This window comes from Canis lupus, chromosome 5 (genome assembly GCF_048164855.1).
Source record: "Canis lupus baileyi chromosome 5, mCanLup2.hap1, whole genome shotgun sequence".
NCBI lineage: Eukaryota > Metazoa > Chordata > Mammalia > Carnivora > Canidae > Canis > Canis lupus.
The window spans coordinates 23,605,376-23,630,380 of NC_132842.1; the positions used below are offsets into that span (position 1 = coordinate 23,605,376).

The 25,005-nt window shown below is 45.3% G+C and overlaps 1 protein-coding gene across 21 annotated transcripts in view; it reads left to right on the forward strand.

Moving 5' to 3' along the window:
• BEND7 (BEN domain containing 7) overlaps positions 1-12,475 on the forward strand; it is an 81,252-nt gene extending 68,777 nt beyond the window's left edge. For 8 of the 21 annotated variants that reach the window (XM_072825769.1, XM_072825756.1, XM_072825764.1 and 5 more), the window contains 2 exons: positions 6,484-6,537; positions 10,253-12,475. In XM_072825769.1, the coding sequence (XP_072681870.1) occupies positions 6,484-6,537; positions 10,253-10,314 (116 nt within the window). In that variant the 3' untranslated portion in view covers positions 10,315-12,475. Of the gene's footprint in view, positions 1-6,483; positions 6,538-8,226 lie in introns of all 21 variants that reach the window. The other 13 variants (XM_072825765.1, XM_072825753.1, XM_072825763.1 and 10 more) reach the window with 7 other exon arrangements.
• Positions 12,476-25,005: the final 12,530 nt, after the last annotated feature.

Sequence of the window (25,005 nt, forward strand, 5' to 3'; positions counted from 1 at the left end):
GGAGCTCCTGCTGTATCCCCCGGATGATCAGATTCCTGTTGACGTTAACACTCTACTTGACCTGCTTGTGGATTTTGACTCCATGGGATCTCCTCCCTTGGGCTCTGGGGCTTCCCAGACTGATTGTCCTCCCAAGTCTCCTGCTGCCTCCGATCAAGTCCACGGCCTCTGCCTCCTGGGCCCGCCTCTGAAACCCAGTGGCTGGCTTTCCATTCTTGGTGCTGTTGTTATTCTCCAGCCTCACCCAGGACCTGAACTGTCCGACCATCGATGGCCCATCAGTGTGCAGCTCCAGATGTGGCCGTACCTGAGACCCTAGACTTCATTCTCTGAGAATTAGATCTGATCATGTCCCACTCCTGATGAGAGACTTCGCCAGCTTCCTGTCTTCCCCAAATACCATCCCTTCTACAGGCCCGTTCAGCATGGACCCAGGGCCCTTGACAGATGGCCCATCCTAGTCACCTACTCCAGTCTTAGGCCTGTGCATCGAGCCTCATCAGATACCCTCCTGTCCTGAAACGTGCTGGGCTCTCACACACATGCTTTCCCTCTGCCTGGGAGGCGGCACCTCCTCTCGTCACAGATCTTAAAGGTTACTTCCTCCTGGAGCCTTCAGAGGTAGCCCTGGCCCTTTGGTCTTCTGCCCCCAGAATAATGGCACTCCTGTGTCTCCCCCACTGACCATGAGATCCTCAGGAGCAGAGTCTGCATCTGCAGCGTGTTTCGATCCCAAGTATGTGGCACATGGTGGACATGCGAGAATATTCGTTGAGTGAGCCAGCAGATCAGTCATTGGAAAGGAGACAATAACCCACAGTGAAGAGGTCTTACTGTTTAGCTGATCCTGGTCACATGAGACTCTCCCACCAGTTCCTTACTTAGCATTCAAGTACTTATTTCATGACCCCCAGAACCCAGGGGGCAGCATCCCTGAGCTCTGTCCCTGGGAATGAGGGACTCTCATTTCCTTCTCGGCCCCCTACATCCTTAGTCCCCTCTGTTTCCCCTCGTCTCCCTTCCTCCCACATAGGCTGTGAGTCTGGAGTCCCAGTGGCCTCACCCTCTTCAGGTAGATTAACTGAGTAACACTGAGGAAGATTAACTCCTGGCTGGTGGGTGTCTCACCCCTCCTTAGGCTACAGGTCTCTCCTGCCTCAGCCTGACTGGCCTCACAAAGGCCGCCTTTCATTACCTCAGCCTCCTTAGATGTCAGGCTCCAGGAAAGAGCTGAGGACGGAAAGTTTTGTTTTTTTTTTTTTTACAATTGAATGACGGGTGTTATCAAAAGACAACTGCCCAATAGAGTCCACAGCAAATAACCCCTTACTGAGCACTGATGCCACGTGGGGCGCCGTGTCTCCTCAGTTTCATTTCCCAGAGCAGATTTCACTTATTAAAGCCTGAATGGTGTTTTTGTTAGTAAGTATTAGGTTGGCCCTGCCTTGGTGGTCTGACCTGTTTGGGTATGTCAGGACTCTATTTACCTATTGGGGAAATTGTTGAAGCCCCCGCCCAGATCAAAGACACTAAGTAGAATAGTCAGGCCTGAGAGAACGCTGACATCTGCCGCAGCAGAGACCTGACTTTAATGCTCTGTAAGCCCAGAAGAGAACAAAAGGCCAGAGTACCCCAAGAACCGGCAACTTGGCTTCCCTTTGGTCCCGAGGATGCCCCCAGCTTCTAGGCCGGAGGTTGGTTAGCACTTCACTCCTTCTACCTACAATCCACAGAAGCTGCCTGCTTCCTGAGGGGTGGGGGCAGAAAGGGAAAATGTGGGAACTACTCCAAGCAACTTGGGAATTTGAGGGGCAAGAGCTGTATAAATCCAGAGTACCGACGCTACTTATCCAGGAGCTGCAGAGACAACTCAGTGGAAGGAAGACGACAGCTTCATGCTACAGAACATGCACCTCTGGCTTGAGAATGATTACAAGTCCCAGGGGGACTTGAAAAGTTTAAGTTTGAGGAGAAACCCTTGAAGGTAGAAGACATGAAAAGTAGAGTATTGAGTATATATCAAGTGTGTTGTGGAAGGCTATTTTCAGAGAGACAGAAACAGCCTTGCTGGTGTTAAAAGGAGAACCACAGGCCCAAAGTGGAGTCTCTCGTGCTCGGGCCATATCACCAAGCAGGCTCAGTACTTCACCTGATGGTACTTTCAGCCTCCCCTGGGAACGTAGTCTTAACTGATCAGTCAGCAGTTTTCTGGCCGGGACCCTCTCCATCTCCCAGAGCAAGAGGAGGCAGTCCACCTAATAAGACCCTCTTGTCCCCAGAGGAAGGTGGCCTTTCCCACAATTATCCTTTTTTCTGTTTATGACTTCCCCGTCCTCTTAAAACCGTAACACTTTGCTGGAGCCCTTTGGAGCTCCCCTCTATTTGCTGGATGGGACACTGCCTGGTTCCTGAATCACTTCAAAGCCAACTAGATCTTCGCATTTACTCAGTTGAATTGTGTTTCCAACACTGAAAGCAGGTTGCATGACTAAAATAGGAAATTTGGTTTAAGTTGTGTCTCTTCGTTGTAAGGTAGTGTGGAAACATCTTCAGTGTATGGTTTCCATACCATTCATTTTTTAACGAGGAAGATGGGAAATCCATTTGTAAGCTGGTTGGAAAAGTTGATCTTCATATAAATTTATGTTTGATAAATAAAAGATAAATTTTATTTTCTCATACCATATCTTTTATACATAAGCACACGTCTTTTTTTTTCCCTAGTGCCAGATGCTGAGACCAATTACTATGAGTTCTGGTCTCCAATCCCTTCCCTGCTTCCCCCCAAAGAACACACATGCACACAGTGGGGACTTCCCTCCACATTACTGGTTGGATTTCCCGCAGACTGGCCAGTGAACCCCTTCTTAACCTCTCAGCATTTGTGTAATTCATTTGACACACCTGGTTCACACCCACCTGCCCACTTCTGCAGTGTGGGATCCAAACTGTAGGCCACTCCCTTACCCTTCCCCTCCTGTGGGAGCCTCTCACGAGCTCAGGATGTTGGCTGCCTGGTTCCAGAGTCATCATCATATTTGATTTAGGGTGTTTTCACATCTAACCACTGGGCTTAGATGGTCCACCTAGATATTTGTGATTGGCGCCTTGGGCACTTCTCTGCCTTCCTGGCAGGTTCGTTCCTGCATCTGAAAGGGGGAAGATGGCTTGAGGACAAAACTAGCCCTGACCTGCAAACCAAACTAGACCAAAGGACAGCGCATCAGCGGTGACCTGCCAGAAAGGTTTTATCTTCCAGTTTTGTCAAATGCTCTTTTCGCCGCATTCTCCTTAAGCAGCACCAAAGTGGGACCCTAGCAGATAGACATTAGAGCCACTTGCCTTTCCTTCCTGAGGCTGATAGGAACTGAGTGGCCTGGGTCAATAACGTTGCTCCCACTCACGTTTTTTCATCTTGAGTATTCCCAGTCCAGACAATAATACGAACAGTGTCTCGTAGACATTCTATAACTTCAACCTTATTTATCATATTTGGTGCAATTCCTGGAATTAGGTACAGACCCCACTGTGCAAGCCAGTCAGCTCGCTGCTTATGGAAGCCCACCCTGCCTCTAGGAAAGAGAAGTGCCCCACACAGATCTGAAAGGTAGTTATGCGAATCCACATAGAAATTCATCTGGGGACTCTCGTCACATGTAATAATTTTCTCCTATAACTGGAATGATTCCTTTGCTAGTGTGGATTTTTAATCATTTTCATTAGGCTATTTCCTCAGAGCTGAAACCACAGTTTTTTATTTGTGGGAGATCCAAGAGCAAAGCTGTCACTGCTATTAAATTTTTATTGGACTTGCTCAATCTTTTCTAAATTTCACAACTTGACTGTCACCTGAGGAGAAGGACTAGGAGCTCGTTGTTACAGATAGATGTTATAATTAAATTTAAGGAGCACAGCCGTGTTCTTCACCTGTGACACTTGGTCCTGCTCCTGCAGCCAGCACACACGAATTTGCATGCAATAATTTGTATATTTTTCAGATGTGAACATTTTGTTTTTACTATAGCACAGGATTGTATAGGCCTGGTTTTTAAAAGTGAGAATGGCTAAATTAAAAAGGGAAGGGTTTTGTTATATAACTAAAGAGAAAGTATATATGTAGGGAAAGTGACTGAAGTATACAATGAACTAGAAGATTTTAAAAATTAGCTCACAGTGATACCATGCGAAATACATCTGGACTATTCATAGCAAAGAGATTAAGAGCCCAGGTTTGCACCTGACTCACAGCCTTTACAGTGTCACTTACTAGCTACATTCCCTTAATCTTTTTTTTTTTTAAGTTTTGTTATTATTATTATCTAGCAATCTCTACACCCAGCATGGGGCTCGAACCCACAACCCCAAGATCAAGAGCCATACACTCTTCCTGAGCCAGCCAGGCACCCCATATTCCCTCAGTCTCTTAACCTCTGTCTTGGTGGTTTCATTTGTTAAAATGAGCAGAATAATAGCCCTACCTTGTAGGGTTTTCTAAGAGTTAGATGATGTATGTAAAGTGCTCAGTAAATGGTAAACAGTTAATAAATGGTGGTGGCTTTCAATACTAATAATGTTGAAAATTTAAAAAAAAATTTTTTTAAATCCTAGACAATGAAAGGACTACCACGTAATTCATCACCCTCCTCAAATTCACTCAGACCATTTAGAAGAAAATAGTGTCTTCTCTCATAAAAATAACATTTGTTCATTAGTTGAAGATTTTTATTTATTTGAGAGAGAGCAAGCACGAGCTGGGAGGGAGGAGCAGAGAGTGAGAGAGAAGCAGACTCCCCGCTGGGCAGGGTGCCTGCTGCAGAACTTGATCCCAGGACCCTGAGATCACGACCTGAGCAGAAGGCAGACACTTCACCAAATGAGCCACCCACGCGCCCCCCCCCCATTATTTTCTAAGTATATAGAATAATTTTTAAAACCCAAAGAACAAGGACACCTGGGTGGCTCAGTGGTTGAGCGTCCACCTTTGGCCCAGGGCATGATCCTCGGGTCCTGGGATCCAGTCCTACATCAGGCTCCCTGCGGGGAGCCTGCTTCTCCCTCTGCCTGTGTGTCTGCTTCTCTCTGTGTCTCTCACGAATAAATAAAATCTTAAAAAAAAAAAAAAAAAAACCCAAAGAACAAAAGTTTAAATGCCTACAAGCCTTTCATCCGGAGAGGAACACTTCGCATTTTAGTATGTCCTGTATTTTGTCTATAAGCCTATGTTAACATTTTTAATCTTACCATTTTTCCTATCACTTGAATCAAATGTTTCGTTATTAAATATTCACCTATAACATCATTTTAGAGAAGAGGAGCAGAAACTCTTCTCTGCCCCAAACTGGTCTTAACTACCGTGTCTCCTCTCAGCGTTTTCTCTCTGGTGGATTCAGCAGGTCAGTAGACAATGGGTCTTTCACCAGCGCCAGTGTGTAGCGATCTGAGGACAAGGTGTTAGGGGATGAGCCAGAGTGAAAGTCTTTGAATGTTTCTAGCCGTATTGGCCCCCGATTGTGTTGAAAGCCTCAGCAATAAACACAGGAGTGCAGCATTACTTTTGCTTCCCACCGGCTCAGCATTACAACGTGATGATGGCACGTGGCAGCCCCCGTGGGACCAGCCCCACGCACCCGGATGCAGGCAGCAGGAGGGTGGCTGGGAGAGGGAACTAGCCCCGGGGCCCAGGGAGCAACGGGCGAAATTATCCAAGTGGCCGTGATGAAACGTGGTGACCTGTTCCCAGCATGCTGGGGAGAGTGGCAAGCCCATCAGTTATCGGGAGACATGCGAGCACTTTCTTTTTTTGTATTTAATGGAGGGTTTTCTGTGACTGAAGGACCTACCTTTGCAAAACCCTTAAGGAGATTAAAACATATCAGGCAAAAAAAAAATAAAATAAAATAAAACATATCAGGCGTGAGCAAAGGTTTGCACTTTGAAACAGAGACGTGACGAATCTTTTGAAGATACACTTACTCCTTCTGATTTCCTTTATGACTGAATTGATGCCGATTTCAGACAGGCAGCTCTAGGATCTGAATTTCAGTCATCTCCAAAGAAAGGCTGGTTCTTGGGATTTCCTAAGCCTCCCCCACGGGGACGGTTCTGGGGAGGACAAGGGAAAATTCTACCACAGGGATTCACTGACGTCTGTCCTTCGATGATCATATTCAAACAATACCCCCCAGATTCTTGATGGATATTTAAGCCTATGCAAACAAGGGAAAATGAACTAAGATCATCAACGATTGATAGAATAAGGTTCATAAGAGACTTCCAAAAAACTTAATGCAGGAAAAAAGATTTTATATCATTATCTTAAAAAAATACTTTAACTAATGGTACTAAAATCTGTACCGTGAACCAACGAGGAAGAAAGTTGAGACTATTATGCATTACTGGAGTTTTTAAATTGCATTACTGTATTCAGGGAAATGAATGTGCTCCCTGAAACTAATGAGATTTGTGTTTTATGTTTGTAACCAGCAGAGGTAGCTGACGGTGATGAAAGACTGGACAGCATTTCTCTACCACCAACAGGTAAAACACATTTACCTTTTCATCACCCGCTGGAAAATACAGCGCATGAAAATATTTGCATTGAAAATGTTTGAAACGTCAGAGACGCAGACACTTGAGCAAATGGCTTCTGGCCCAGACCCTTGTAATCAGAGGTTCTCAGGGCCCTGTGTTCAGAGATATTTTTACATGGAGTATGAAAAGCTCCATTTTTCTCACATGGTCTCATATCCTCAAGAACCTCAGAGCAACAAGTCCTAAGAACTTAGTGTCACAACATCATGCTTCCCAAAACCCGTAGACCTTAAAAGTACTTTAACATGAAATGCTATTTCTTCCTAGAAAAAGGACCACCAGGTTTTTGATAAAATTGACATACATTCTGTCCTCATCCATCTCTCCCGAAAGGGTTTTGAGAGGCAGGAGGTCACTGCTCCTCCTTTAACAGGCACCCAGTGAAAACGGAGTGATAGAGTAAGCCTGTCCCTCTAGCCTGGGTGCACATTCCCCGTCCTAGAAACAGATCAGCTGAGTAGAGCGTTTCACTGCAACATCTGCTGCAGTGCGAAGCCACAGACCACCATCCGACTTCGTAGTATTTGACTCTGACCTTGGCCTCCTGCCTCTGTGTCATTTCCTACCCGAGAGCCCCAGGGACAGGGTCCGATCCCTGAGCCATGTGATGATCAGGACTCTTTAACGACCACCCTCAAAAGACTACCTGGAGACTTCTCTGCCCACAAACCTCAGACACCTCCCCCGCAAAAAAAACCTCTAAGTGAAAAAAGCTCAACTCCAGATGTAGGGATGATAAGTTTTTCCATAAAATCTCGCAAATAGGGCAGCCCGGGTGGCTCAGTGGTTTAGCACCGCTTTCAGCCCAGGGCGTGATCCTGGAAACCTGGTATCAAGTCCCACGTCGGGCTCGTTGCATGGAGCCTGCTTCTCCCTCTGCCTGTGTGTCTGCCTCCCTCTCTCTGTCTCGTTTCTCATGAATAAATAAATAAAATCTTTAAAAAAAAAAAAAAAACCCTGGCAAATAGAAGAGGAGGAGCTAATCTTTGTAGGAGCTCCTCCAGGTCAGGTGTTCACTGGTAGCGCCTGTCCGGGGATGGCAAGGAAAGCAGAGTTTGCAGGTGTAGGATAGACGCAGGTCAGGACCGCAAGAAAGCTCACCCATGTAAGTGATGCACGGGCTTTCCCGGTCACCACGTAGCTAGGCAACAGATCGATGGTCAAATAAATGAACTGAGGCGCATAGCGTGAAAACAGCCCGCTTACATCAAGTTCTTCCTGCATACAGCCATTATAGGAGAGGGAGTTCTCTGCTTGTTTGGCTATGTTTCCACATTTATGAATTAAGATAATTGAAATGCATGATCTCTACTGTTCCTTCCCATCTTGTCCTTGTCCATCATGACGACTCCTATTAGCCTTGTTCTTATCACACCTGGCCCACTCCCAGTAGACGCATGAAATATTACTACCAGTAATGAAATGGCGCATTTCAGGAGGCAGTTTGGAAGAATCCCAGCTGTTTGGTTGTGCCTTCCAGCTTTCTTCCCCACCTATGCTGCCCTGAGGTCCATGAGCTGCCCCCTTCCTCACGGTCATCCACACACTTTGGGCTTCATAATTATTAGCAGTACTGCTATCCTTATTTGAAAACCATTCCCCTTGAAATGATACCTTTGCATTTTCCGTCTGAAGATGGAGGCAGAGAGATGCTTCAGATGAGGGAGTTGAACACAGGCTGATAGAACCATCTCGTGGAACTAAAGAATTTCAAGGAATCTGAGAAAAGAAGAAACGTTAGAGATCATCTAGTCCCTTCCCTTCTTTTTATCCAGTCCTTTTATTTTACAGGTAAAAAAGCCTGAGGCCCAGAAACACTAAATGACTTTCTCAAGGTCTCACAGCTGGTTGGTGGCCCGGCCCGAGCCCCGGCCTCTCGACTTCCAGCCATTATACCGCATAGCTTTCTCACATCTAAGCCAAAGCCAGCTTTCCTCTGCATGTTTCTTAAAAGACCCTAAGAGTCGATGGATGTACTAATCCCTTTAGGATTCCATTCCACTGTGTGTCTTCACAATTAGAATGCCTGTCGTAAGTCTGCCTGAAGTCCTCTGCAGTTGAAACTCACTCATTGGGAGTCCTCAAACCTTGCCCAAGGCCGCAAGGTCCTGCCAGAGACAGTAGTGGTAGGCCACCCTGCAGGTGTCTTCACTAGACTACCCACACTTGATACAAATGACTAAAGAGCACGACCAATAATACTGTTGATCCTGTAGCAAAGGGGGAAAGAAGTTGGCAGATTGGTGCTTAAATTTATTTCACAGTGTTGAAATGAGATTGTCTTGGTGAGACTAGCGAGTCTCAATCGCCTCTAAAGTAAAATCTGGGGTCGGGGCGGCATCTGTGAAGACAGCACTACACCAACCCTCCCTCCCCGCGTGGGCCCCAGGACACTGCCCCAGAGGGGAAGTGTGCCTTTCCTGCACACCTCGCTTCACCCCTGCCTTTAAGACTCCCTCATCAGACCTTCCTTATCTCTTTTATCTCAGCTGGCAACCGTGTGGCTCCTTTTGAGAGATTAAGCAACACCTTTTATTACCGTTTGAAGGTCTTTATCCTTCTTCCAAATTCTGCTATGCCGGGAGGGGCAGGAAGAGGGTGTAAATCCTTTAAGTGTGTCCATGAACCAGAATCAACCAAGTCAGGGTTACAGGCAGGCAGCCCAAGGATATGTATGTGTCTCAGTCCACTACATGGAAGCAACCTTCTGCTTGTCTGGTTTTAACCACAACGTGTGCCGCTTTTATAGTGGAAGAACACATTTTCCTCATTTCTTTTCCCTCACCACCCTGTCAGTAAGCCATAAGCGTGCTGGAGCAGCTCCCAGGATTCAGCACTGTCAGGTTTTGTGAACAAACGCCCACCCTCGGGGAGCCCCGGTCCCGTGTGAGGCGGCTGCGGGTGCAGACAACGCACTGTGATAACCCCGAGAAACCACCCAGGACTGGGGAACACTCTGTGCCAGGTAGAAAAAAAAAAAAAAAAAAAGGACAGAGAAAGTAAAATCAAAACAGTGCTTTCTAAAATTTAGAAAGGAGGTAGCACAGAGCTCACCGGGGCCTAGCCATTTTTGTCATACATCAGCAATCTTTTACATACTTCTAAACAATTAACAAAAGTAAAGGAAGAAACTATAAATTAATGTTACCACTCAGAGACAACTATTATTGAATATTCCCCCCTCCCGATTTTTCTATTTATTTTATTTACTTACACAGTGAAGGTCAAATACATAATATTTTGTTTCCTAAGGGGTTTTTTTTCTTTTTCTTTTTTTTGACCTAACCAGCATTTTCCACTTTCCACAAGTCTTCATACACATTATTTTAATAGCTGCATCATGTTCTCTTTTACAGGTAAACCGTATTTTATTTAGCCATATTCTATTCCTGGACAATATGTGGACCTAACTCCAATAGTAACACACAGTCATGGACTTTCCTGTAAAAATAATCATTACAGATTTCCAGTGGCCAAAATTGCTCACTCAGCACAACTAAAGCCTTGGCCAAAAAATTAGTGATTTAAATGCGAAACAGATACTTCATCAGCGAGGTTCTCCACCGACCCAGCATACTTGGCTTCTAACCCCGTCCCAGAAAAGTGTGCAGTTCTCTTCTAGAGAAGTGGCCCCCTCTTCATTGTCTTGTCTCTGTTGTAGGTAATATATTTGACACCAGGAGAGGAAACACGGAAGACACAGAGCCAGATTTCACTGCCTAGACTCCCCTTGTAGTGACATTGTTCATTAGTACATGTAACTCTGCCGTTTGAATTCCCTCAGAGATCCACGTAGCGTTTCAGGTTACTGCAAAGTGTGGGTGTTCTGTGAAGCTTTCCTGTCATATCTGAATAGTTTTCATAGACTTTGTCACATGTGATCATCAAGCCTCCAGTTTGAGGTCTTTAGAAATCGTTTTTAGAGTTGACTCATTCATTACCTTCTAAAAGTCCAGCGTATGACCATTGCGTTCATTGTTCATTAAAAAGCAGTTCTTTTTTTCTTCATAAGCTCAATGTGAACATTACAGAGATTAGAAGCATTTTTATTTTAATGTGCACTGCTTAGATGCTGTATAAAGGAGGATAGCTCTTTCCAGCGCTGAGGGAGCAGTTGGGAAGGCCAGCATTAATTAGGCCTTCAGCAGCTTAGAAGACGAAAAAGTTGTTGTGGGAGACAGGATAGCTCTGACCTATTAGACGAAATCATTTGTGACATCAGTTCCTCCAAAGATAGCCATTTGTAACTGAATAAGTGCGAAGGATCTACGAATTCTTGAGAAAGAAAAACTTTTCACAAAGATTGTGTCAACCCAGTGACAAAATAACTAATTAAAAAGTGAGAAACTCAAAGTAACCGGTGACCCATATGATACCTAACAACTGTTTCCACAGATGGTTTTAAACTGTGGGGTCCAGGGTTTTGGCATGGTGTGGCAACCAGCCACAAACGTACATAATATTATATACTTTATTTGGTTCCTAGTACACTCGCCCTCCACTTCCTATGAAACCGACATATGAAAATATGGGATTATACTAAAGAGATAGCTTGCCATGTGGGTATTGTTTTACAGAAATCTTTACCTCCAGATTCCCTTCTCCAAAAAGATGGTGAACTTAAAAATACCATTTTACTTAGAAACATTGCACGTAGCCCTCATTCACTGTAGAAAGCAAATTACCATGAAATCTCGGGCACTTGACCCAAAGCCAAAAATTGGCTGGAAAGAAATTGGGACCGTAGAAATACCAAACCAGAGGGGGAAAATATTGTTGTGCTGACCATTACACACCCTTCCCTAGCACTTGCTTTAACTAAGTCATGGAGGATTAGAGCTCAAAGTTCTTGTAGAGGCACCCTGTCCAAGGTACCTGTGCCATCTCGCACTGAACGGCTCAGCCTGAGCTGGGAGGGGAGCTCCGGGGCAATCCTGTGTTCCACTGAAGACCAGCTCATCAACCGAAGACAGTACATAGGCATCCCTGAAATGTGACAAAGCCGGTTCTAGGTGTGGCTTGTGGAATCAATCTAACTGCTAGACAGCTACATCTCATATCTGTGCATCTTTTATTTGTCTTATTTCTGAAGCTACAAGGAAGGTTCAGAGAAAGTGTTCCCATCACATCCTATAGTTACTGGCCTTTTACATTTTTAGGCCAGTTAGTAATCCCTTCCCTGAAACTGGTCCCATTGGTCATCATCCGGTGGCCTGATGAAGTCCTACAAACCAGGGCTTTTGTTGTTCTGCAACGTATGTTTTAAAATTTGTCTTCTGCCCCTCAGAAGGAAATATTTCTCAAGGGAAGGGAAAAGATTAATTAGTGACCTTTCAACTCTATTACAGTAAGATGGGTATGTTGCTACTAAAAGGTAGAAATATTTACCTTACAACTGCGGGATCTGTTAAATATGCATCACGAACCTTCGAAAGCACTTCCTTCCAAGACTGGGTGACAGCTTGGATTTTTCAATACTTGAGGAAGGGTGGGGATTGCTCAACTCACGAGTACGTGCAATGCATCCACAAATTGGAAATACATATCACAGAACTGCAACAGTGAAATCATATTTTGTACATTAAAATTGTATTTGTGTTTACTTACTGTGACTACTGTTCAGACTTTATTCAGAAATCCTTTTTATAGGCTTTCTTAGTAAAAAAAAAAAAGTATTCCATATCTATGGATAATGTCTCAATCTTCTGTATATATGTTTTATTAATATGTAAATATTTAGATTTTTTAAAATGACTATGTTCTTTAAAACACTTTCAACACAAGGCTAGTTGTGAAATGGTGTATAACATTGTGTTGTGCTATCAATTCCCAAGATGCTCTTTATGTCCGTTCCAGAAGAACACAATAAATTACTTTAATTGAACGTGCCTGTTCTGTGCCTGTGTGCCAGTCCTCCCGTGTTTATGAAGAGGAGTCAGTGCTAATCATTAATTAAAAGGTATTTATTAATACTCGGGTGATCTTACACAGAAAGCCCTATCTCCTTAGGAAGCTAATTTTAAAAAATAAACAAACTAGATTGCCACCCGAAAGAGCGTCTTCAAATACAAGTAGGCTCTGCATGGCAGTCAGACGAATGGCAGGAGCCGGTCCCACTGTAACACTTGAGCATTAAGTACTGATAGGCTTGAAGCCTAATTTTAAATGAATTAGGTAGCTTTATAATCTTCACTTAAAAGGTTAAGCCCTGCTTCTATGGAAACAACACATCAGAAGGACAAATCAATCTTCTTTAATGCAAAGTGGCTGGTAAGACATAATTGCTTTATTCTCCTCTCTGAACGTAGGAGGGCGCCACTCCTCACTGGGCCCCGCCCCCTCCCCCCTCCCCGGCCCTCCCAACCCCCCAGCCCCCCCAGCCTGGAGTACCCCCAGGCCGGTCTGTCCATTCTCTCCTGGCCTCTTCGAGGTCTGATTGTGGGTCCTCGCTTCACAGGGCCCTGAGCTACTCTGCAGCTGCCAGCAGCGGTGGGCGTGAGGTGGTGGGTGGGGAGCAGCTGCCACAGAAGCCAGCAGCTGGATTGCTGGTGCGAAAGTGCAGGGTGAGGTGCTTGCAAAAATAAGAACACCCAGCTGGAGCCCCTCGCGTACCCGCACCTCCTGGAAGCCTGACACCAGCCTGCCCCAACTGCCACAATGCCCCTAGAGCTTCATGCAGCTCTTGGGCCATGGAACTATCTGGAAGGGGGCCCACATCATGTTATTTGGCCCAAGACCCTAGGATGCCCTCCCCCCTGCACGTTTACGAGTCACTGGCCTAAAGCAGGAAGTCCTGTTGAGAAGCTGTTGGAGGGGGGCACTTGGATGTCTCAGTGGTTGAGCATCTGCCTTTGGCTCAGGTCGTGATCCCGGAGTCCCACATTGGGCTTCTTGTAGGGAGCCTGCCTCTCTCTCTCTGCCTCTCTCTGCGTCTCTCGTAAATAAATAAAATCTTTAAAAAAATAAAATTAAGCTGTTGGAGGGACGCCTGGGTGGCTCAGTGGCTGAGTACCTGCATTAGGCTCAGGGTGTAGTCCTGGGGTCCTGGAATCGAGGCCCGTATCAGGCCCTCCACAGGGAGCCTGCTTCTCCCTCTGCCTGTGTCTTTGCCTCTGTCTCTCCTGAATAAATAAATAAAATCTTTAAAAAAAAAAAAAAAGAAAAAGAAAAAAAAGCTGTTGGAATAGCGAGAGATACATCGAGCTGCCTTGAGCACACAACCCCATGTGCTCAAGTATAAGAAAGAGAAGGAGCGGGACTCCGTGTCTCCCTAGCTGGGGGCGAGAGGGAAGAGCAGCCCTAGGAAGGAGACTGGCTCTGGCGGGGGAACCTCCTTGCCATTATGCTCCCTGGGGAGGAGCCATTGGGAAAAGAATGATGGACAGGTTCAGGTGCTGATGTTACCCCATTCATTCATCCATTCATTCAACACACGTGTGCTGAACACTTGGGCGTGCCCGGTGCTGCTCTAGCGGCCAGTAGAGCAGTGAGCCAAAGTCCCCCTGCGTGGCATGGGGCCATCAGTCACAAAGTGTGAGGAAACACCAGCACGTAAGACACTGTGTGTTCCTGAGCTGGAGAAGAGGTGAGCTCTGCCCCCAGACTGGAGGCGACCAAGTCCTGAAGCACCATTCATGCAGCACAATTCAAGTCTCCACGAAAACTCAGCAGAGAGCGAGCCCTCACCGGTGGCTCACAAGCAGCCACCAGTCCCCATCGGGTCACGGGCTGAGTCCCTTCTTGTCACCCACCACCCTCTGACACTGTCTTGCCAAACGACGTGGTGGGTTTACTGTCTACTTTGCACTGGCATCTAAGCCTCATGAGGTCAGGGACCTTCTCAGTAAGCCTTTAGGGTTCCAGGCCCTGGTGAAGACATTTTCAGAATATCCTCTCCCTGAGACAGAGTGGACAGTGACAGATGAGGGGTCGGTACCGCATTCTCCTTCCTTCTGTCCCATAGTCTTAGATCATGTGCCCTTCCTTTTGTCCCTGCATGGACACTCTTCATCAACAAGGGAGAAATTGTGTCAGTAGATCCACATGAGACGTGCTGGGTGTGGCCCATGAGAATTTGGTAACTCAGATGATTCAGAGCAACACTTTGAATTTACACAAATCAACTCCATCTGTACTTTGTAACCTCAACAGTATACAACTGATCATCCTCCTAAAATATATATATGTATATGCATATATATAAAAGATACGTTTCATATACATATACAAATGTATATGTATCTCTATACAAATATATATGTGTTTTTATTTCTATTATCAGTGAAATTAAAAGAATATGAAGGAGCCATTTTGAAAAAAAGCCAAAGAACAGTCTGAAAATGAAGCCCAGGTGGGATAATCTGCAGGATGCTGTGCTTTACACATACAGATAGTCCAAAGAGACTTGATACTTAAGGGCCTTTTAATTGCGTGGGGTTGGGGTGGGTTTTTTGTCATTTTTATCTGTTAATGCTGAGAAATTGAGGGACATTTTAAACCTAAAGTTATAAAACTAAGCTACTTTAGATAATTCCTTTAAAATACTTTCCAAAAATGAAGCTGATGTGAGCATGTGAAATGGAGGAGCTGGTCAGCAACTGGCTCTCTTGACTTCTAGTTGTTCATACTCTCCACCACGCTGCCATCACAGATTCAAAAAGTGGAGGGCCCTTGATGTGAATATGGAGTGAAAATCAATTTTACCAAAGGAAATTGAGCGTCCTAAATTGGTTCAATGAAGTGGTAGGCCAATTGCATATTCTGGTAGAAAAACTTTCTGCTCGACTCTAGCAACGGGGAGAAAAAGAATACATTATAATAGATGGCACTTACTCTATATATTACAGAATTAAGGATCCTCCAAAAGTGATGTATTTCTAACCACTGGAAATATGAAGCGACTCAGTTAACAGTCCCCGTGCTAACCCCATGCCCCCTTGTGTGTAACACCGCATGGTCAGGGGAAATAGTTCACAGTGTGAAGCAATGCCACCTCCTTCTGCTCCTCTTCCCGATTCTCCCTGTGACACAGACCTACAGCTGTGGGCAGCCTTGACTCCCATCATGAAGACTTTGCTTCTCTGGTTTGTGCTACGCGCTGTTCAAGTACATCTGCCCTACTCACTCCATCATGTCGGGGCTCCTTGGGAGCAATAACCACAGCTCACCTTTCCCTTACTTAATGTTCATAGGACTGGCTCACCAGTCATGGTGGAGGGGGCGTATTTCAACATCGGGCTGACTTCTGGACACCGGCTCCTGCCCATATTAAGCAATAGGAGCCCAAATGCACCTTGATCGTGCCTAAGCTAGCATTAGAACATATAACTTTAGAAGACTGAACAAACTCTCAACGACCAAGAAACGACTTCTGATTGGAAAGCACCCAGTGGCTTTGGAGGTGGGGAGGAGGAGGTGGTGTAAGTTGACAAAATTAGTCTGAATTCATTGGGCAGATTGAATGCAGGAGAAGAGCCAAGAAATGCTTTAGAAACTGTGAGTGAGACTTACTCTTCTCCCCTCATACCCTCATTTAAACATATTATAAAACTACAGAAATCGAAGCTGTGGTTTGGGTATAAGAATAGATCAATAAAATAGACTGAGAATTTAAGGAAAACCTTGTCTATATAGGTTGTCTATATAGACATATAGACATAAAGGTATTGCCATAACAAGAGACCTAAATATAAAGTGGTTCAAATGGATACAGATTTTTTTTTTCCTTCTAACTCCTAATAGCCCGGGTATGAATGGGTGGTCCATATAGTGTTGGTAGGTAGCTCTGTTCCATGAGGTCATCCAGAAACCTAGTCATAGCTTATTGTTCTGCGACCCCCAGGAGGATGTCCACATCCATGTGGCCAAAGCTGTCTCACAAGCCTAAGTCTACATTTGAGCCTCTGGGAAGGTAGGAAAAATTTAGTGGCGGGAACAATATCCTTATGAAAACATGATCTTGGGCAGCCTGGGTGGCTCAGCGGTTTAGTGCCACCTTTGGCCCAGGGCCTGATCCTGGAGTCCAGGGATCGAGTCCCACGTCGGGCTCCCTGCATGGAGCCTGCTTCTCCCTCTGCCTGTGTCTCTGCCTCTCTCTCTCTCTCTCTCCTCTCTATGTGTATTCTCATGAATAAATAAATAAAATCTTAAAAAAAAAGAAAAGAAAAGAAAACATGATCTTGGGGTTGCATATATCACTTCTGCTACAGCAAAGGAGGGGCTGGGAAATATATCTCCAGCTGCATGGCTATGTGCCTAGCTAAAATTTGTATTCTTTTACTACCAGGGGTGGGAGAATGGATACTGGGGACAACTCGTCAGTCCGGCAAGTGCCATTTTAATTGCCAGGAAAGGAAAAATGATTCGGGAAACAGCACTGAGGACAACTGGCTAGCCATTTGTAAGAACAAAATTCACTCAAAATGGATCACAGACCTAAATGTAAAAGTGTTAACTATAAAACTCGTAGAAGGAAACAGAGAGGTAGATCTTCACACTCTTGGGTCAGGCGATGGTTTCCTAGATAAGGACGCCAAAAGCACAAGTGACAGAAGAAAGAGAGATAAACGGGACATCCTAGAAATGAAACACTTTCGTGCTTCAAAGAAAGTCAAAAGACAACTCACAGAAGGGATGAACAGATTTGCAAAGCGTCTATCTGATAAAGAATTTGTATCTAGGCTATATAAAGAACTTTTACAACTCAAAAATAAAAAGATAACCCAATTTAAAAATGGGCAAGAGATTCCAACAGACTTTTTCTTCAAAGATATATAAATGGCCAATAAGCTGATAAGCATATGAAAAGATGCTCAACACCACAGTCATTAGGGAAATGCAAATCAAAACCACGAGATACCGCTTCACACCCACAAAGGCTGGAATCAAATGACAACAGAGTCGCCTAGGAATGTGGAGAAATTGGAACCTTACACGTTGCTGGTGGAAATGTAAAATGGTGCAGGCTCTTTGGAAAACAGATTGGCAGCTCCTGAACAAGTTAAACGTAGACTTACCATAAGACCTAACAGTTACACTCCTAGGAATAGACCCAAGAGAACCAAAAACGTGTACATGAAGACTTATCCATGAACATTCAGTACATAGTATGTGACTTTTATGGATGTGAATTCTATCTCAATTGAGAAGTCATGAAAACTACAAATAAAGTTAGACCCTCCTACCTTACTCTATATGTGCTAGTTGATTCCAGGTATTTCAAGGATTTAAGCAAAACAAATAAAAACACTAGGAAATTTTAAATTCATATTTACAGAAGCTTGAGGAAAGAATTTTCCAAACATGAAGAAATTATCAAGTAAAAATGAATTCATTAACAAATTTTACATACTTTCAAAATTTTACCAAAAAAATTTAAGATTTTTTTTTTTTAAGATTTTATTCATCCATTTGAGAGAGAAAGAAAAAGAGAGGGAGAGCACAAACACAGGGAGGGTCAGAGGAAAAGAGAAGCAAATTTCCCACTGAGCGCAGAGCCAGAGGAGATCACTACCCTAGTGAACATCAGGGGGGAACCCACTAAACCACCCAGGCGCCCCTTAAAGATTTTAAGTAATCTCTACACACAACATGGGGATCGAACTTACAACCCCAAGATCAAGAGTCTCATGCCCCACTGACTGAGCCAGTCCGGTGCCCCAAAATTTTATGAAATTTAATAGCAAATGACGAAATGAGAAAAATGTTTGCAGAATAAATGGTCTTTGAGAGTATACTTATTTAAAACAATAAAAAAATTATTAGTACAAGCCCAATTCATAAATCAAATGGCCAACAAATACTAAAGTGCTAAAATCCAACCAAGAAATACAAATTAAAATAGTAGTATGAAATATCTTGGTTATTCCTTCAACTGGCAGAAATTGAAAAGTAACACTAGTGTTTCTTGCAATGAAAGAAACTTAGCACTGATAGGCATGTCAATTAGTGTTTCTGGGGGCGGTTAGGCAATGTAAATCAAATTTGCTTTAAACCTTTGACCCAGCAATTCTAAAAATTCAGGAATTTTTCTGAAAGCAGTAAAGATTTACCCAAAGATCAAGCCACAAAGTCACAGGGTGTATATCACACATAGTTAAAATAATAAAACCAACCAGCAAACAATGTACAATATCCAACAACACTTCAAATTCCAAAAGAAAGAAAAAAAAATTCCAATACCTCAAGATGGGATACTAGGCATCCATTTTTAGTGGCATACACAGAGATCCACAATCAATTAATTGAAAAGAAAAAGAAAAAAGAAAAAACAGGTCACAGAACAATAGATACTGCAGGATTTATTTTTTTTTAAATGCACAAAAATCATAGAAAATAGTCTCAGAAAACATACACCAAGCCGTTGATGACAGTTATCTCTGGACGGTGAGATTATAAGTACTTCAAAAGTTTCTTCCTGTTGTTTACCTAAATTAGTATTTCTGTAGAGGACATGCTGCTTTTGCAATGAGAAGGGCAATCAGGGCAGCCTGCTTCTTTCTCTGCCTGTGTCTCTCAGAAATAAATAAAATTTGTTTTAAAAAAAAGAAGGGCAACCAAAGATTTTTCCAGTAATGTAGAAAATTTCAGGACACGTGAGTGGCTCAGTGGTTGAGCACCTGCCTTCAGCTGAGGGCATGATCCTGGTCCAGAGATCGAGTCCTGCATCAGGCTCCCTGCAAGGAGCCTGTTTCTCCCCTCTCCCTCTGTCTATCTCTCTACATCTTTGTGTGTTTATCATGAATGAATGAATGAATGTGTGAATGAATGAAAAAATAAAGTCTTAAAAAATAATAATAATAAAGAAAATTTAGGTGTGAAGAAACATTCGTGATATATTTACTGTTAGATAGTATGTTAGGCCTGATTGTACTTCTAATTTCCAAAACACATTTCTTTTCGTAAAGTTAGAACTCATGGTACTTGTGACTACACGCACAAACTGCAGCATGTCCAAAAACATACCAACAGCCACCTACGGCTTTAAAAAGATAAAGATGATGTTTTACTGCCAACCTAGTGCATTTTGTGAAAGAGATAGGTCTAGGAAGAAAGGGCTCAGTGGTCTGCATATCTGTGACTATGTAACACCTGCTGCTTGGATACTGTTAGAAATACCTGAAAATATCAGTGTAACCTCTTGTAATACAGACTTCTGAAATGTCACATTTCAGTGACACTGAAATGTCACATTTCAGCTCCAGTGAAAACACCACCTTGCTACTCCAATAATATGTACATTGCACCTACTTACAAGACTCTGGAGGTTCATGCTTTACTTTGAAAGGGCAAAAACAAAACAAAAAAAAAAAAACGTTACGCAGCCTAACAGGAAAAGGATATCCTCTCCACAGCTTGAAGGGAAACTGGAGATGATCCTTTATAAAAAATGTATTAGCTGCAAGACAAGCAGCAGCCCATCTGAGGTAGACGTGCATTTGACACATCGGTTCAAAAAACAATACCGTCCGTCAGGGCCTTTGGGATCTGCAGAGTGACTACCTCAGAAAAAGAAAACACAGACTGGGGTTGCTGCAGCAAATGAGGCCAAAAATCTAGACAGTTCAGGCCATGAGGGTCTGTTCGCTCACTGGCCTCTTACTCATCTGTGCAATGTTGCACCTACACTCGTCTGTGCAATGTTGCACACCTTCACTCGTCTGTGCAACGTTGCACACCTACACTCATCTGTGCAATGTTGCACACCTACAGATGTGTGGCTCACGTGTAGTGCAAATGCAGGAGATGGGACTGTGGTCCCCATTTAACGGGCGGGGACAAATGAGGTACTCTGTCTCAGCTCCCAGGACCGAGAGGACTGGCCTAAGTCAAGATGTGAAACCAAGGGTGTGCCTCGACTCCCCACATTCTGGTGAGAGAAGAACCCCGGTGAGATGGGCTTGTAGGAGGTGCCTTCCCAGGCCCTGCACACCTCAGTTTGCAGGAGAGCACTGAGCCGGCCCAGAGCCCTCTTCACGAGGCCTCCTGTGAGCCTCCACATCTTACCTGTCTTACCCATAGGAATGCAGTTTGTCTCCAGTGGGGGGTCTGGGGTCATGTCCCCAGTCGCATGCCCACAGCTGAGGAGGAGGAGTTGCAAAGAGCTGAAATCCCTTGTCGTCACACAGCTGGAACGTGACCAAGCGAGGATTCAGGCGCAGGCCTTCTCTGGAGGCCGGGCTTCTACCCCCTACACTTTAGGATGCACCTCTGTGGCACCGTGTGGGAGCACCTGGGGGGGCTCAGCGGTTGAGCATCTGCCTTCAGCTCAGGGTGCCATCCCAGGGTCCCGGGATCGAGTTCCGCATCGGGCTCCCCTTGAGGAGCCTGCTTCTCCCTCTGCCTGTGTCTCTGCCTCTCTCTGGGTCTCTCATGAATGAACAAAAATAAAATCTTTTTTTAATAAAATCTTTTTAAAAAAATAAAGTGTTCTGCTTGAAGCATTTTTGTTTGAAATATCCCCCACATACTGCTAGAAACAGACCGAGAAGTCACCAGTGTCACCTGGAACTTGGTGGAGCTGAAGAATCTCCCAGAGCTGACCCAGGAGCCTGGGGTGGGGCCCGGTGTGTTTTCACACCCTGTAGGTCCTCCTGACACACACTGAAGTTTGGGAGCCAGGGGCCCAGAACACTTGGGAGGTATAGCAGCCCCCCACCCCCCCGGAGCCGTGGAGGGGATCACCTGTAACTTGTGACCAGTGAGAACAAGGTGTGAATTCACTACCTTAATGGAATAGAGCAGATTCAAAGCTTTCCCTGTGATAGCATCCCTGCCCTTTACATCCTGACTGGAGAGAAGTGGGTGGCATTAGAGAAGCAACTGGAAATGCCATAATCTCCAGGGACCCCCACCCCATGGAGTCAGAGTGCTGTGGGGAAAAGTTGAAGCTCAGCCCCTCACATTTGGGCTGCTGGCACTGAAAACACTGAAAACTCCAGAGGGCAGGGAACAGAGCAGAGGCCAACACCAAACTCACCTCCATGGGCCTCCCTTCCCTCCCTGTGCTTGGTTCCCCCAAGCACTCTGCCTTCCAGAATGACCTGATGCCACCAGCATCATGGGCCAGGACGTCCGGCAACACCAGCTTGAGAAGGTATCAAAACCACCAAGTCCCAAAAGACAGTAAGCAAACCAACAACTGTTGACTGTACATCTACTGTAGCTCCACCAGGAAAAGAGATGAAAAGAACCTATATGGGGGCGCCTGGGTGGCTCAGTTAATTAAGCATCTGCCTCCGGCTCAGGTCATGATCCCGGGGTCCTGGGATCAAGCCCCGCATCAGGCTCCCTGCTTTGCGGGGAGTCTGTTTCTCCCTCTGCCCATGCTTGTGTTCTCTCTATCCCTCTAAAATAAATTAATAAAATCTTTTAAGAAATAATAAAAGTAAAAACCTATATACAGTCACCACTTTCAAAGTGTCAGTGAGGAGACAAAATGTAAACCCACCATGGTTATGGAGACAATACGAGCTCCCAACTGTAGAAACAGATTTCACAAGGCACCACACGGTCTTTGGCCAAAAGGAGGTTCCAATCCACAAAATTAGGAATTCCAAGGGTAGGGATGCTGTTCGAAATCTTTGTGAAGGAAGAGGGGCCCGAGCTGAGTCTCAGGGGGAAGAGAATGTGTGCAGGGCCAGAGGAGGGGTGGCAGTCACGCCAGCCAAGGGGCCAGCACCAGAAGGCTCCGGTGTGAAAAAAGGCAGCATTCGTGGAGCTCACAAATCTGTTTTGTGGGAGAACGCAAGTCTGGCAAACATTGGAAGTACATGTAGACACGTGGGGGAGGGAGCCTAGAGCCAAATGGTCAAAATCCTTGGAATCAAGATTTATGGTATAGGCCATGCTTTCCCAATGTGTGTGTTTCTCAGAACATTCTCGCTGTAGAATTTTAATAGATGTAAGGGGACCCAACGGGTTCTGGTGCCAATTCCAATGAGGTGCTTCAACAAGCAGTTCTCAGGACACCAGCTGCATGTCCTACAATTCATCAGTCCTGACACCATCTATCCGGACGTAACATCAGATTCCACAGAGCAAGAGCTCAGCCCTACGGACTGCTCCTTGCCCCTCCCCACTCACCCCCACTTCAGACGCCAGTCACAAACACAGGTCGTTCGTTCTCTGTCCTTCTGACGACCCGACTATAAATCAGAGGGTCCCATGACTCCCTCCTCACATTCGATTAATTTGCTTGAGTGGCTCACAGAACTCAGAATCATTTTACTTACGAGATGACCGATCTATTATATAAAAGGATCCATTTCAGGAACGGCCAGGTGTGGGGAAAGCATGCGGAGCTTCCCTGAGACTTTCAACCTGAAAGTTCTCTGAATTATCTCCTTTTGGGTTTTCACGGAGGCTTCATTGCACAGGTTTGACTGCTTAAATCACTGGCCACTGAACTCAATCACCAGCTCCTCTCCCTTCACCGAAAGTGGGGGTGGGGGAGGCACAGGACTGGTTCTCCTGCCAACCAGCCCTAACTTTAGGGTGAGGTTCACAAGTCACCTCCTTAACATCACAAACAACACCTTCACTGCTCTCATCGTTTAAGAAATTCCAAGGGTTTGGGGAATTTTGCACCAGAAACAAAACCAAATAGGTATCTCTTATCATAAAGCACAGCATCGCCGGATCAAACGGTTTTGCAATTGCCTCGGCCTTACACATTTGCACAGTCTCACAGGAGGGATCTTACCTGCAGGACCTCTTGAATTCTGAATCTTTAAGAGAGAGTTGGAGGCAGCGTTTCCCAGGCTTACTTCCATATGGAACCCCTTTTTGGGGACAAGTACTCCACGTGAGAAACTCGGTTTGTAGATTCCTGGACATAGGCCTGTTCCTGCCGTGCTCTCCTTAGGAGCTTGTTTAAGAATACGGCCTCGGGGGCACCTGAGTGGCTCAGTCAGTAAAGAGGCCAAGTCTTGGTTTCAGCTCAGGTCAGGTCCTGATCTCAGGGTCCTGGGATTAAGCCCCGCATCAGGCTCTGCACTCAGCACAGTCTGCTTAAGTTTCTCTCTCCCTCTGTCCCTCCCCACCTGCTGCTCATGCGTACTCTCTCTCAAATAAATCTTTAAAAAAAAGAATTGGTCTCAGATGCCACCTGTGGAGGCCCTCTGATGCAGAATCACCGCCCCAGGTGAGTACAATGTACAATCAAGCTTGGGCAATCAAGCTTGGGCTTCCACTGTTGCAGCTGAATAAGGTGCCAGTGGTGATGGAGGGAGAGAGGTGGGGGGAAGGTGAAGGGATAAGGAACAAAACCCCATGTCTTGGATATGGAGGTGCTGAGGGGGAGGGGTCACCGAGGCGAGGAGGGGGTGCTGATGGGTATGTGGGGACACTGAGGGGGCACGGAGGTACACAGGGTCAGGAACAGAACAGGGGTGGGAAGGAAACCCTCCCTTTATGGTCTGACCAACCTCACAGCCCTGCAGGGGCTCCTGGTGCAGGAGGCATCTTCCAAAATACCAGCCCCGTTGTCCTTATAATCCCACCGGGCAGGGGGTGAGATGATCTCCGGCTTTCTCTGGTTTCAGGCTAGGCAAAGTGGACAGGTGTTTGGGTGTTTTTCGTTGCCCTGTCCCATCCCATATCCAGCCCCTGTTTTCACTCTTGAGAAACACTAAGGGGCCTTGTCCGACCTCCCCTGAGGCAAAGGAGCAAAAATCTGCACCAGGCCACAGCAGAGGCCTGGCCACGCTGGGATGCCCTGCGTCCTGCCCCCCTTCCCCATCTGGTTCACCACGCGTCCCTCCCTCCCCGCATTCCTTATTCTGTCTAAATTAGCCAGGGCAGGTCTCCATAACTTCCAAGAAGCCTGATTGGAATGAGAAAGGTTAAGTGTGGGCATGAACTCCACTCTCAAGCTTCAGCATTCAGCTCATCTTGCACCGTGCCAGACCGTGGCACTGAGAAGTATAATGAGTTCGATTTTTGTCCTACAATAATGTCAGTGATGAATACCCGAGTGGGAATTTCCAGTAGGCATTTGGAGATGCAGGACTGGTATAGGGGATAAAAAGTCAGGGTAGAAATATGGATTTAGGAATCCGTTCCGTTGAAATCATAGGTGTTCATGAAATACCTTCTAACACAGGGCAAGCTGTGGCAGCAAGCAGCAGATGACCCAAGGAGTGCAGCATAGTTTGAAAAGTCCTCCTGAAGAAGAGCTTTGGGAAGAGAAGAACACAGCAAGAAACGTGGAAAGGCCAGATATTTGGGGACATCCAGGGGTAGAAGTCACCGATATGCAGAGGCGATTTCCTAATATAGAACAGTAATATAAAAATAAAACTGTCGGCAGTACATGCTGTATGACCCCATTTTATTTTATTTTTTAAATATTTTTTAAGTATCTGCGGGAGTCTGAAGGATCTACATCAAAACGTTTGCAGTGATTATCTCTGG